The sequence below is a fragment of the Bacidia gigantensis genome (genome assembly GCF_019456465.1).
Source record: "Bacidia gigantensis strain McMullin 20006 chromosome Unknown contig_180, whole genome shotgun sequence".
Taxonomy (NCBI): domain Eukaryota; kingdom Fungi; phylum Ascomycota; class Lecanoromycetes; order Lecanorales; family Ramalinaceae; genus Bacidia; species Bacidia gigantensis.
Genome location: NW_025408596.1, coordinates 794,614 through 808,102, shown reverse-complemented (window position 1 = coordinate 808,102; position 13,489 = coordinate 794,614). Strand labels below are relative to the sequence as shown.

The 13,489-nt window shown below is 50.2% G+C and overlaps 4 protein-coding genes across 4 annotated transcripts; 2 read left to right on the top strand and 2 right to left on the bottom strand.

Moving 5' to 3' along the window:
• Positions 1–51: 51 nt before the first annotated feature.
• KY384_003206 (uncharacterized protein) lies at positions 52–2,565 on the top strand (the record flags this gene model as incomplete). Its single annotated transcript, XM_044811726.1, has 2 exons — positions 52–2,184; positions 2,242–2,565. The coding sequence occupies 2 exons, from the start codon at positions 52–54 to the stop codon at positions 2,563–2,565; spliced, it is 2,457 nt and encodes an 818-aa protein (XP_044670859.1).
• A 486-nt stretch (positions 2,566–3,051) lies between these two features.
• KY384_003205 (uncharacterized protein) lies at positions 3,052–4,453 on the bottom strand (the record flags this gene model as incomplete). The annotated part of the gene is made up of 3 exons (XM_044811725.1): positions 3,052–4,175; positions 4,232–4,366; positions 4,414–4,453. The coding sequence occupies 3 exons, from the start codon at positions 4,451–4,453 to the stop codon at positions 3,052–3,054; spliced, it is 1,299 nt and encodes a 432-aa protein (XP_044670858.1).
• Positions 4,454–4,895: 442 nt separating this feature from the next.
• KY384_003204 (uncharacterized protein) lies at positions 4,896–11,273 on the bottom strand (the record flags this gene model as incomplete). The annotated part of the gene is made up of 11 exons (XM_044811724.1): positions 4,896–6,060; positions 6,123–7,705; positions 7,757–7,773; positions 8,046–8,058; positions 8,111–8,129; positions 8,187–8,245; positions 8,623–8,648; positions 9,762–9,828; positions 9,879–10,008; positions 10,614–10,807; positions 11,208–11,273. 11 exons carry the CDS (start codon positions 11,271–11,273, stop codon positions 4,896–4,898), a joined length of 3,339 nt encoding a protein of 1,112 aa, XP_044670857.1.
• Positions 11,274–11,538: 265 nt separating this feature from the next.
• On the top strand, positions 11,539–12,898 carry KY384_003203 (uncharacterized protein; the record flags this gene model as incomplete). The annotated part of the gene is made up of 2 exons (XM_044811723.1): positions 11,539–12,667; positions 12,771–12,898. The coding sequence occupies 2 exons, from the start codon at positions 11,539–11,541 to the stop codon at positions 12,896–12,898; spliced, it is 1,257 nt and encodes a 418-aa protein (XP_044670856.1).
• Positions 12,899–13,489: the final 591 nt, after the last annotated feature.

Sequence of the window (13,489 nt, the reverse complement as noted above, 5' to 3'; positions counted from 1 at the left end):
CACCAACCCCTCCCTCCCACTGACCTCCCTCGCGATAACCGCCCCCCTACCATGACGACCTCCCAACATCCCAACGATCTATCTAACGACAGCACCAGACCTTCTGAGGCTTTATCTACATCAAATGGAGCGTTTCATGAGAGTAAGACTGGACTGGCCAAAGCTGAGGTGCCCAATTCAAAGTTCTCGGTCCCCAACGGTGCTATCGACGGGATTGAGGACCAGAGCGAAGTCAATGGGACAGCTTCACCAACGGTTAGCCCAAAGCCCGATGGCGTCGTTCAGACCAGGAAGCGTTCTCGCTCTGGTTCGCGCATCAGTCGTCCATTACCAGAAGGAAATCATGGCAAGCGTCGAGGGTTCAACGATCCAGATGGCAGGCTGCTGGAGAAGTTTGAATTAAATGATTACATTGATCGCGATTCGTACCACATTGTGGCGATGATCCGTCAGAATAGGAGGATCGAAAAGATCATGGAAGATCAACGGGAAGAGCGAGCCTTCAATCTCAAGCTACGAAAGGACCCCCCTGAATTGGACCGTAATAATGAGACGAGTGCAGCGAATGCATACCCGGTCAACCGTCTTGCTTCCCCAGCTGCCATTTATGGCCAAGGATACGGACAATATGGGACTATCCCCAACCGCCCACCGCCCCACTATGACCGAGGGTATATATTGCCACGAGATGTCAACACGCGTCCAGGTGGCAGAAAGACAAGAGAACTGCGAATTCCAAGGAGGGAATTGCAGAAGCATGCTAACCAACTGGAAGAGCTGATACCTATTCGACTTGATATCGAGTGGCAGAAAGTCCGCCTACGAGATACTTTTACATGGAATCTGCACGATAGGGTAGTGCCCACGGAACTCTTTGCCCAACAACTTGTTGAAGACTTTGGTCTCTCGCTCGAAACTTGCGATGGTCTGCTCCGTCAAGTACAAAGTAACATCCAAGAACAAATTCAAGACTATCATCCACACCCTTTTGTAGATGATGGGCCGGAAGATCCTCACCTACCTTACACTGCGTACAAGGACGACGAGATGCGCATTACCGTCAAGTTGAACATTACAATTGGGCAGCATACGCTTGTTGACCAATTCGAGTGGGATATAAACAATTCCGCAGATGCCCCGGAGTTGTTCGCTCGACAGATGGCAAAGGACCTGTCTCTTTCCGGTGAGTTTGCGACAGCAATTGCGCACGATATCAGGGAGCAATGTCAGCTGTTCACGAGGAGCCTTTACATTATTGGCCATCCTTTCGATGGGCGACCAATAACAGACCAAGACCTTCAGGCGGGGATGATGCCGTCGCCAATGCCATCTGCCTTCAGACCATACCAAGCTGCGAAGGAGTTCACTCCGTATCTATATGAGCTCAACGAAGCGGACCTAGAAAGGACGGAGCTGTCCCTCTCGCGAGAAGAGAGGCGACAAAAGCGCTCTGTCAATCGACGTGGTGGCCCTGCATTACCAGACTTGAAGGATCGCAGACGAACGATTCGGACCATGGTCGTCTCTGCTATAATGCCGGGGACAGCCGAGACCCTCGAAGATAGTCGTATCTTTAAACGAGTCGCTACAGCCTCGGGTAAGGCGAAGCGACCGGGTTATCGTGATCGTGATAGTATAGAAGGCTCCGAGAGCGAAGAGAGCGAGGAATCTGTCCCCGGGTCCCCAGCAATACCACAGCATCTGGTTTCCGGCACTGCACGAACTCGAGGGATGAGAGGTGCAGCAGCTGCAGCTCAGACCGCGATGAAAGGCGCGCTCGCCCGCTCGGCAACACCAGAATCTGTGACATTACACCATCATGAGACACGGACTACAGGCCGAAGAAGAGATTATCGTGAAGAAAGCGTTGACGAGGCCTCTCTCTCACTCGTAGTCAAACTTCGAATATCACCGCCACGATTCAAACAATTCATGCGCGATCAAAAGAACGGAAAGCTACATCCGCGAGGAGGAGATTCTCCTCGGCGACGCTCTCAAAGCGCAACACCAAGCCACACGACTCCAAAGCCAGGGGCCATGGGTCCTCCATCAACTCCCGGTCAGCAACATGGTCAGCACCAGGGCAGCCCTCCACAGCATCGAGACGGTAACGTCCTGCATCCCCACGCTGCGCATCTAGGCAGGGTAGATGCCAAGCATTCACCCAGCGCAGCGCATCCTCCTGTAAGGCCCATCCCTCTTTTCCCCTGAAAAGTCAATCATGGCTGACCGTCCGATTAGCCCCCGCCTCCCGACTGGCTCAAGAACTCCCTCCGTCGCCTCCAACCCTCCTACCCTGACGACCAATTTGAAGGCCTGATGCGATTCACCATGGTCGACAGGCGGACCGACCAGCCAATTCACAGTCGCGACGGCAAACCAGCTGAGCAGCCTCCTAGCGAGCATCAGAGGACCATGTACTATCCACGCATCAGATGTTTGGATTGTCCGGGCAAGTGGTATACGCCGGGTCCAGAGACAGGCGTCACCAATTTTGAAGTGCATTTGAAAAACAAGGTGCATAGGGAGAGGGTGGAGGAGAGAGTGAGCAGAGAGAGGCGCTGAGTAGGAAACGAACAGGAGATATCTTTTGTGTTTTGTGTTTGTTGATGATGAGGAACGACGGTTTGGAGGGTGTGTAGAGATGCTGGCATTTGGGTTGTACATGGCAATCAAGATACGGAAGTCGTGAGTCAAGATCCCTTGGAAAGTGACTTTGACAATCAGGCAGCTTTTCCTGTTTAGAGGCTGCGTCCTTAGCGGAGCGTTACAGGTAGTATCTGTGTTACTACAGAAATACGAGCGTTTTACTTGTAGTAATGATGGTCTCACTCTGAGAAGTGCGTTCACACCAAGGCTGCACTTATGTCAGCAGAATATGTCTTTCAATTAGTCCGTTGGGAATCACAAACTGCAAGAACGCCGTCAACATGCCTTTCCGTACATCGCTGGGTATCACCAAGTCGTATCCAACTCCATCCAAACCATGGGTCTTCATCCAAACCCCAAGTTGCAATGCAGTTCCCTCTTCATGCTCTCTTCATGCTCTCTTCATGCCCCGCCGGTGCTACTAGCCACACTTCCCTTTTTGACCGTGACACCCTTCGGTAGCGGATGCCCATGGCCCGCTCCCACACTGCTGGCAAAACTTGCCTTCCTCCCCTGCCCTTCCATTGCCGCCTCCACCCCATCAATAGCAAAACCACCATCTGTGCTTCCAATTGTTGTCGGCACGGGGGCAGGAACTCCAAACAATCCACGTCCTCCACCGCCTGCGAGAGCACTCCCCAGCGCCTCCTTTAAACGCACGTACTTGTAGCGCCTGCCCACCCCAACTGTGATCACCTGCTCGAGAGGCCTAGGTCTCCACCTTCCCAAGCCTTTCATCACCGCCTCCCGCTCCTCATCACTATCCAGGTTCGCCCCATCCGCATCCTCCTCGTCCTGCGGGTGCGCACCTGCTTGCGCATCCATCAGCGCCTTCTGCTGCTTCGCCTGGTTTTTCTTTTGATACATAGCGAGCAGCTGATCGTAGGGTGCTGAGCGGCCGGGGACAGCGCGTTTGAGACCCATGGAATGTGATTTGCATGTTAGGGAGCGCGCGCAGAATCCACCTTTTTCGCCCAAGGGGACACCGCACTGTGTTTCCACGTTGACGGGACCGCGCGGTTTGGTCACTTTCGGCTTTGGGGCTTGTTTTTCTGTATCGTCCTTTTTGGCCTTTTTCTTTTTGGGCTCCTTTTCAGCATCCTCGCCGTCTGCTTTGCGTTTCTTGTTGGTAATTTTGTCGCCTGGTTGCGCTTTAGAAGCGGTTTTGCGGGGCGGCTTTTTCGCGCCCGTACTAATGTCGCCATTGCTCTTGGCTTTGTCTGCGTCACCGCCGTCCTGGCTGGCTGATGGACCGCCTGCGCTTCCGATTACAATATCACCATCCTTGTCCTTTTCTCCTGCCTGTTGCTGATCCCGTAGTCTTTCGGCAGCTTCTCTAGCCCTGACCTCTTTCCGCTCTTTCTTCAGTCTTGCGGTTTCCTTTTTCTTCTCTAGACAGCCCACGGTGTGAGACTCGAGTTGTGCGGGGTCGAATGACTTCTTGCAGTGTCTGCAAACAGGTCGATCCTCGGGCGGCTTCTTGGAAGCACCGTTGATCATCGGGGAGTTGGGGGAGGTACTACCACCTGAAGTGGCGGATTTAGAGCATGAACCCAATAAGCCTTTCACCTAAATCGCTCACCGTTGCTTTCGGTATCCTTTGCCTTCTTTGCGATTGACTTCTTCAATTTCACTGCCCCATTTGGCTTTTCTTTCTTGGGTAGCAATTTCCCACCAGTGGTAGATTCCGAAAAGCCCACCTCAGAATTGTAGGTCACTGAAGCTAAGATGGAGATTAGCCAAAACGGTTCTTTACGTAGATACCTAGCATCGTACCCCGCCGACTGACATCTTCAGATGCCATACTCCAGAGATGTTCTGAGCGATGCCTGGACTCTGATCACCACTGATGATCACTGAGTGGGAGGGGGCACCAGGGGGGTAAAAGGAATACTGGAGCCGGCGTTGAAGCACAGTGGCGGAATCTCTTCCGGGCCTGAGACGACACTCGTGCAAAATCCAATATCCTCGACCCATAAAGTAGAATACTCGCTGTTGGCGAACCTATTCAATTCCGCTCAGAGATTGGGGCTGTAACCCCAATCGAAAGATTTAGTAGTCTCTGGACAGCCACCCGTTTTTTCCATTGAGCTGATGACAGCCATCTCTGTAGAATGGCTAATGCATACTACGAGGATTTCAATGACCTCTACAATACACTTGTCGTAAACTTACTACATGAGCAAGTCATGCAGAACCCGCTAGCAAATGATCCACCAAGTGCACACAAAACATTCCGGGATTCATCAAAAATCGTACCGAGACCCCTGCCTTACCGGCTGCCTCCCACGCGTCCTCGCCGTGCCTCTCGCACTTCCTCCACGCCCATTTCCTCTCGTCTGACGTGGCGCTGGTTCTTCCGGCTCCTCAATGAGCTGAGCTTTCTTGACAGCAATTCCTCGTTGCTTCCTTGTAGTAGGTTTCTGATTCTCGGAGTGTAGATGACCAATCTCTCGCAGAGCCGTTGTATTTCTCCAAGCCAGGAAATGATGACTCGTGGGGTCCACGTAAGTTTTTCGCCGCGTTGAAACCCCAGTCGCAGGCTCAGCAGGCTCTGACTTCTTATCCTCGTCTTTGGAAAGGTACTCTTGCCGTTTCCGCATATGTAGCGAGATGGCTTCGCGCTGGCCTTGCAGTTCTTTTCGTAACTTAGCCTCCCTTACGCCACGATTATCAAGCCATCCGATGAGCATATCCAAAGTATCAGGATCCTCGTAATAGCCCCATTGATGGGCGTCCGTGACGTGAGTCTCACCCTCTTCGATCTCCTTCCTTTGAGGTACTGTCATTTGAAACGCACGGGCATACTGCATGTTTTCGGCGTCCGACAGTTCAATGAACCCCATCCTCTCCAACTCATCTGGTCCTTGCACCCAAACGCACCCATTTGCATACCCAGCAAATGCGGTAGAGCTATCTGGCAGACCAGCATAAGGCATAGCATTGCGTTCCATCCAATAGTAGCGGTTCCAAAACCTATCCTTCCCCAGTACTCGAGTACGCGGACAGTCGGCCTCGCGTAAATCATTTTCAACAACAGCAATCTCGTCTTCAAGCTCCTTGATTTGCTCTTTGACGCTTTCAATCTTTGAGAGTATCTTCTCGTATTTCTTTTCCTCCTTGGAAGGTTTTTTTGCTTTCTCTGCTGCAGCTGCCGCTTTACGTTCCTTGTCTTCTTCTGCGCGTTTCCTACGTGCGGTCGCCCTATCATTGGCTCGTCGCAACGATCGCCCTTGGTGAGGTGCGTCGTCGTCTGATTCTGGCATGAGGTCAGTGCCACCGCCATCTTCTTCCTCGTCGGCTTCGATTTTCGGGTCATCTATCTCCTCCAGTTCAGGCGGAGGCGTTGCCGAAGTGTCGTCGGGCTGTAAAGCTTTCCGTTCCTCGAGTAATTGGCGTAATTCGTCCGCCCTGAAAACGTCAACTGTTGCCTTTACGTGATACATCTGTTCTGCCTTATGTGCCAAACTTACGCTGCTTTCCAGCTTCTCTTCAATTCATTCTTTTCTTTGCGATGTTCCGTCATTTGAATACTGCAATCCTCCATATATTGTTTGACAATCTTTGTCTCTAAGACCTTCATACAGAGCGTCTGGATGATGTTGACCCGATATTTAATGTCAAGACTTTGATATTGCGCAAAAGCCGTTTCCGGTGTGGGGTCCCTGTCAAGAGGGGCAAGACGTTTTAGGATGTCAGTGCAGGTCTTAGAAAGACGTTGGTTGCGAGAAAGCTGATTCAAAAGCCCTACAATGATGCAAACCCACCTACCTTCCTGGAAATCGCGTTTTCGCAATCGCATTTTCCAATCGTAGCCGCGTTGGTGATGGTCCATTTCCGTGGCTCGGTGCAGTTTGGTGTCTGATAGTGACAGCGTATTCGTGGCTTCTCTCAACTCTGCGGCCTCATTCTTCAGTAGACTACTTCTGGTCGAGCGCGCTGGAGGCTTCACAGGCTCAGGTTCGGGGGAGGCCTGGCTACTTTCCTCCGGGGATGTCTGCTCATCCTCACTCTCTGGCTGATCAGGCAACGATATCTGAACTTGTCCATTCTTGTCATTTGAGTCGTTGACGAGCTTCTTCAAAACCGCACAATGAAGCTCAACAAGTAATTCACACTGGATTTCATCGGAGCTAAAACGTAAGGCCTCAACATAATCATCGAACGTGAACGAGTCAAGTTGAAAGACTTGACAGTAAACGTTGAGAGTATTCCATGTCTCCAACAGCGATCCTACAGACTCCATTTCGATACCTGTCGATTCGGTGTCGACCATCTCATCTTCTGGAGATGGGAAATCGGATAGAAATTTTAGAGCTGGGCGATGGACTCCATCCCGAACTGGAGGAATCTCTAAGTCCTCGATGGGATATTTTGGCGGTGGAGGCGCTGCAGGCTTTGGCTGTGCTTTGGCTGCTATGGGAGCAAACCCATTGACCATTTGATGAGGCCCATGTGCAACAATCTGGAACCCCGGAGGAACATGAAGTGGCACATTGCTCGCCGTCGGTTGATGATACTGTAGAAACTGCGAGAACTCTAATTGCTGTTGTCCCTCTTTCTTGCTTCGCGGCTTGATCAGGTGATACTGGGGCCCCCCTTGGGGTCCATAAGCAGGGAAATTATGCAGTGAACCCTCGTATTCGATCTTCTTACCATTTGGTTGTAAGGCCTTTCGAATTTTTGCCTGCGCCTCTTGCGTTAAGTGCGGAGGTATGTCGGTGCTAATGCGGTACTCTTCGGCAAGACGCTGCTTGACAAGCCATGGTGCCCCTGACCAGGTTTCACGGGACGCAGAGTTTTTGAGGAACGACCGAAGCCGCAACTTAGTGAACGTTTTCTTCTCCCTTGAAAGTTGATCTTCCTCGAAAATCGGTTGACCCTCTGGTTGCCCATCAACTCGACACCAATATCGAGTGAACGCTTTGCGTTCTATCGTCCCGTCTGGTTTTAGTAACTCCGGAAACTTGGCTTTCTCTGTTACCTGGCCAGTCAAACGCTCGTCGCCTGAAGCTATAATAACAGTTTCTCCTGGGTAGTACTCATGCTTGAATTCCTGCGAGGCATTCAACGATTGGTCAGTATAACAAAAATAGGGTTGTCTCACCTCATAGATATAATCAACTGGACTTGATTAGCAGGTTGCCACAAATCTAATTGAGATGGCAGGAACTTGCCTAGGAAATCGATTCTCGCTACCTGTGAGAACTGCACCCTTCTCAATATTGGCTCCCGCAATGCCTCTGGAAACGCGTCGTCGACTTCGCCAGAGGCTTCTTGCTGTTGAGTATTAGTACATCGAAGTCTCAGACCCCTCGGGCAAGGAAGCTTGAAGGTTCATACTTCGCTTCTTTGAGCTTCCCTGAACGTCAGATTGGAATGACCCGTGATCTCACAAATAAAACGGTGCTAGAAAAACATTAATATCGCGAGAGGAACTAAGAGACATGCTACACTTTACTTGTCTGTAGAAATCATTGCTAAGATGGTGTGTGAGCCAGAAGCGAGGACAGACCACATAATACGGAGCAGCTTACCGGCGCAGGTAGTCCTCGTACGTTCCAAAGAACTCACCAGTTTCTTCAATTACCCATATCTGGGGGGGGCTTAGTAATGAGCCGAAGCACCAGAAAGGGACATGTTACCTCCGCGTCATCCGGTAAAGGAGTTGGCGTTAGATTCTGGACCTTTTTTCGCTTGAATAGAACCTAGCATGATTGAGGATATACTCTCGAGCAGATGGACAGTGAATCATACCATAGCCGAATTATGTTTGAACAAAGAAACCTTACAAGATCGAAAGCCAGACAACGCAATTTTACATACAGCCAGCCGATATCATGGTAGTCCAGGAGAGATCAGGCTTCATGCGCAAACAGTAGATGGGGGTTCGACTTGTATCTTGCTTCTTCAGACCGAGAAACAGGTCTTTGAAGAACATGAAATCAAGACACGTCCAGTAACATAGCTTACATGACGGCAGGCAAGGAGGAAGCCCCCTAGACTGTGAGAATAAAGATATTGACGCGTCTTGGGACCATTTGGCCCGACTCAGGGGGTGCTGGTGATGGTTTGAGTGAAGAAGGGGTGATGGTGGGTGATTGAAAGAGAACAACATGGAGAGGCGCTCGGGAAAAATCAGTATGATCTTAAAACCCCCAATAGACGAGCTCTAAGCAGGACCGATGAGGAATGGTGAGAAATGGGGCCTGCGCTAAGGCAAAGTCTTATTTTTCCTATTGCCTTTGGGCTCCCGCAGCTATTTCACTCTTTCCCCCACCATTAACTTTTCCGGCATTGCGTCGCAATCTGCAAAGGCGCAAACCACTCACGTATTTGTACTCGTTCGGATCGCGAAACGTAGGCGATTCCAGCTATTGAGCTTAAGAGACCTTTGTCCCTCGATCATAGCAACGCTAAGTTCTGCTGCAAAGTTCTCGGAGCTTGCAAGCACCCAGTGGTCTCTGACGCTCGCACTCTACCTGTCTCTTGCTCTGGAAGCACCCGCCTATTCTGTTTGCTGCATGGGTTTTCTGGAGGGCGACAGTAGGAAACGAGAGGTGAAGCGGATCGTGCGAGTCATTGCAACTTTTCAAATTGAATATATTGCTTTCGCGTAATGCTAAACAGTAAACTTGCTTATGTGGGTATCTCTCGTTCTTAGGTGAAAAAGACGACACAAAATCCAAGCCAGCTTCCCGCTACTCCAATCGCCGAATACGAGCTTATGAACATAAGAGGCAAAAACTCATACCTTTGCCCAAATACCAGCTCATGAATTAATGAGCAGTACAAGATCAGGGGTATCGAGATGGCGATGTAAACGAGCGAGAACCTGTCAAGCAAGAAGACTCTGGGCCTTTGCGCCACAGGCGCGAGCCTGTCGAACACCAAAAGAAACAAAACAAGCCAGAAGATCGTGTATACTGCCTTGATGGGAAATTCTGCTGCAGTGTACAAAAGCGGAAAAAGTGACACGTGACCGGCCACCGCCAGTGGACGAAATGCGCCCAGGTACCTTCTGTCCTTGAGTGCGATCAAGGAAAAGGGAGTTATGACAAGCAGTATTGCCTTCTCATGGACATGCCAGCCGAAGAGAAAGGAAGCGTAACCGCACAATGTCACCGCGGCCACAAACATATCCCAATTGGGCACAAGGAACAATTTGATGAGTGGCACCTGCGTTTCGTCAGTCCTCATGCTCATGGACTTCATGTTCAAATACGTACAGTCTGGAAGGCGATCGTCAGGATGAAGGTAGTCCTAGGAGATATGTTTGGGAGGACTGCGAATGAGGCATCACCGACAAGGCCCCTCGTCGCGCTTGCTATCGCGGCCGCATCAGTCTTCAAGCCTAGACTAGAGGCCACTAGACTCGTCAGTCTGCAAGGGTAACCATTTGTTTGGCACTCTTACCGCAGAGCAGTACCCTATCAGTGAAAGAGTACATAGCCCAGACGTTAGGAGCCCAATAAGCGTGGCATAAGCCCCTAGAAAACGGAAAAAGCCGGCGTACAACTTGATCAAGCTGGCTCCAATACCAGAAAGGTCCGAGAGCACTCCCGAACACCATCGTGAGCACTGCAGCCAGCTTTGTACAGTTGCCTAGCCTCGGACGCAATATCGACTTTGGACTCAGACAGTATGCTCTGAGGATATAAGTGAAAAAGGCGGGCGCCAGGTAAAGATAAATGTGCTTAAAGCAAAGAAGCCCAGCGAAAAGTCCACTCCCAACGAGCATAGTGGATTGTTTCCGGAGACAGACAATTGACAGGACGAGGATTCCGTAGAGAAAGCCATTGTACTGGAAATGGATGTGGTCAATGATCAGGAGTGCAGGAGAAAGTAGAATCGAGATCGCTGCAGCTTGAGGAGCGTTTTGAGTTGCCGATGGTGATGTCTGAACATATCTATCGAGTTCGTGAGCCGTCCGTACTTCAGTAAAAACGCTCGCGCAGTGTCACCTGTAGAGTGCTAAGACGAGCACCAAATCCGATGCGATGACCGTCGCCCTCTGGAAATATACGGTCTGCCAGCTATCGTAACCCAAGGCGCTCACGTCGAGTATGGGTGCGTGGGCGAAGTGGGCGACCTGTGAAAGCAGCCATTCAAAGTACGCGAAGAAAGGCGGGTAGTCCAGCGTCCATTGTGAGGTTTCCTATGTGGCATACTTAGCATTGCGGGAAATTCAGGAGCGAGAGAGGATCATACCTCAAAGTACCACTCTTTGAGGGGAAGAGAGTGGGTGAGGGCAAGCCAATTGCGATGAACTTCGAAGTCGGTCGATTTGCTGTAAGACAGTGAGCTCTCGGTTCAGCCACAAGCATGCAAAGAAGACTCACTATGCCGGAAAGAGTAGAAATTTCAAAGCTGTCACGACGACAGCAACTTGCACTATCGTAGGATAAACCTCCGCCATCCGACCATTCTCTACTTCACAGCTTGAGCTGTAATGGTAGACTTTGGAATCTCAACAGTGCCGTGAGCCGTGACGCCACAATGGAGACGCGCTTTCGTAGGGCTGAACGCCGAGAACGTCAACGACAGCTTTCCTTCACAACATGGATATGTCTGATGTTGGCCTGCGGCATGCTGTCGCCTTCCAGAACCTGAACATAAGACATAGCGTCGAGTTTTCGCCATCCACGACTTCAGTCGCTCGGGAAGTCCGCATTAGCATCATTGCCATTGTCGTCTGTGTTGCAGCCATTAGCATCGTGAAGAGTGTCCTTTCTTCCAAGAAAACATCCGATTGATCACCAAGATGTTCGCACATTGCTCGAGATAAGACTCGGAATTTCCAACCTTTCTGCTGGCCTTCCTCCTACCCAGAGACTGCACGAAACTTTTCTCACATCCCAAAGCTGCACGATCTGCGCCGCCTTAGCCATGGTCTACTTTGCAAATCTGTGCCTATTGGCAACTTTAGCGTCGGCACAATCAATACTAGAAAGCTCGAGCTTTGGTCAGACCGACAGAATATCACCCAATGGCGTTGATATTCCGGGTTGGCATATCTCAGGGGAAGGGCAGGTCCCACAACTCTTGTCAGATAAGATCGTCCTTACGCCGCCATATCCTGGGAATATAAGAGGTGCCGCGTGGTCGGGAGCAAGGGTCGAGCAGAGTGATTGGATGGCGGAGCTTGACTTTCGAGCATCCGGCCCAGCTCGAGGATCGGGAAACCTGCAGGTCTGGTTCACGAAAGATGGTAGAGCAGGGATAGACACTGCCAGCCTTTACACCGTAGGTAACTTTGATGGAATGGTAATAAGTATAGATCAGTACGGTGGCAAGGTAAGAAGCCAACTGCCTCGAGGACTTTTAGAGTATATGCTTACAGGTACTAAGGGGGGAAGCATTCGAGGATTCATGAATGATGGCAGCATTGATTTCAAACATCATTACTCGGTCGACTCTCTCGCCTTTGGGCATTGCGATTTCTCATTCAGGAACCTTGGTCGACCGTCAAGACTCAAGATTAGGCAGGAGCCATCGAATTTTGAAGTCGTCATAGACGACAAACTCTGTTTCTCAAGCGATAAAATCCGAATGCCTTCGGGGTACAGCTTTGGCTTGACTGCTGCCTCAGCAGAAACACCCGATTCTTTCGAGGCCTACAAATTCCAGCTTTCTTCGTTGTCTCAATCAAGTCAACGGCAAGATCCACGGCAAGATTCACAGTCGAATGCTCAGCAGGGATCAGTGCCCATATCTCAATCATACGAATCCCAATTTGGAGATCTAACAAACAGACTACAATCACTAGCACAGGCCGTGCAGAAACTCGAGGATGAAATTGGTATCCTACATAGAGATTCTGACGCTCACTATCGTGATATCGAACGAGCTCTACTGAATCGTGACACGCTGAATTCCATCATCTCTCAAAACGACAGAATCGAACGGATCGACAAGACGTTGACTTCTTTCCAGTCTCAAGTTTCCAACCTCCACGGCCTGATGAAGGATTCTCACGATAGCCTTACTGAGGGTATCCCTAAACACTTAAGCAACAGTAGGTCCTTCCTTCCCGTAACAATTTCCATCACTTCTCAGAGACCTCAACAATTTCGTTTGCTGCAATTCACTTCCTTCTGCTGACTCTGCACCTGCTTCAGTTATCTCGACGAATGCGCCCCGCATGGGCATGCTCATTTTCATTTTCGTTGTGATCCAAGTTCTGCTCTATGGCGTCTATACACTGTACAAACGACGAAGTAAGCAAGGGCCTAAGAAATATTTGTAGAATAGCAAAGAATAGCACTGTACATACCTCTTGGATTGAAATTATACCCAGCTTCACCAGATTTTCGAGACTCTGAGTCATATTAGTTGGAGATCCGACAATTGTCTTGAAAAAACCTGAAAACGTGTCGTTCCAACCTGTCGAATGAGGACGGTCTTGCAAAGTGGTGGCTATAGTCCTTTTGTCGGGCTGGTTAGTACCAAACCACACAGGCATGCTTGCCCTCGCGGTCTTGACTGAACTCTCATGAGCACGAACTTCATCATTGGCAATGCCATTAGCCCTGGGTAACGCAATACGAAGTCTTCTAATTGAAGACACCACTTGCTTATTCTCGATTCCCAGACATGCAAGGCCCTGTACGTTTTCGGTTACAAATTCTGGAAACAAGCTCGAGATCATGAATTCTGGATCCTTGCCTTGGTTTTCTCTTAGGAGCCAATAGCACTCCTTTTGAAAATGCTGGACACAGAATTCGTCGCTATCCCTAAAGTCCCGAAACAATTGGCTGTCCTCATCAAGCTGATCAAGCCCCTGTGGAACTGTGTTAGGAAAGTCCCCTGCAAAAGTGGGGGCTTGATTTGTATTGTT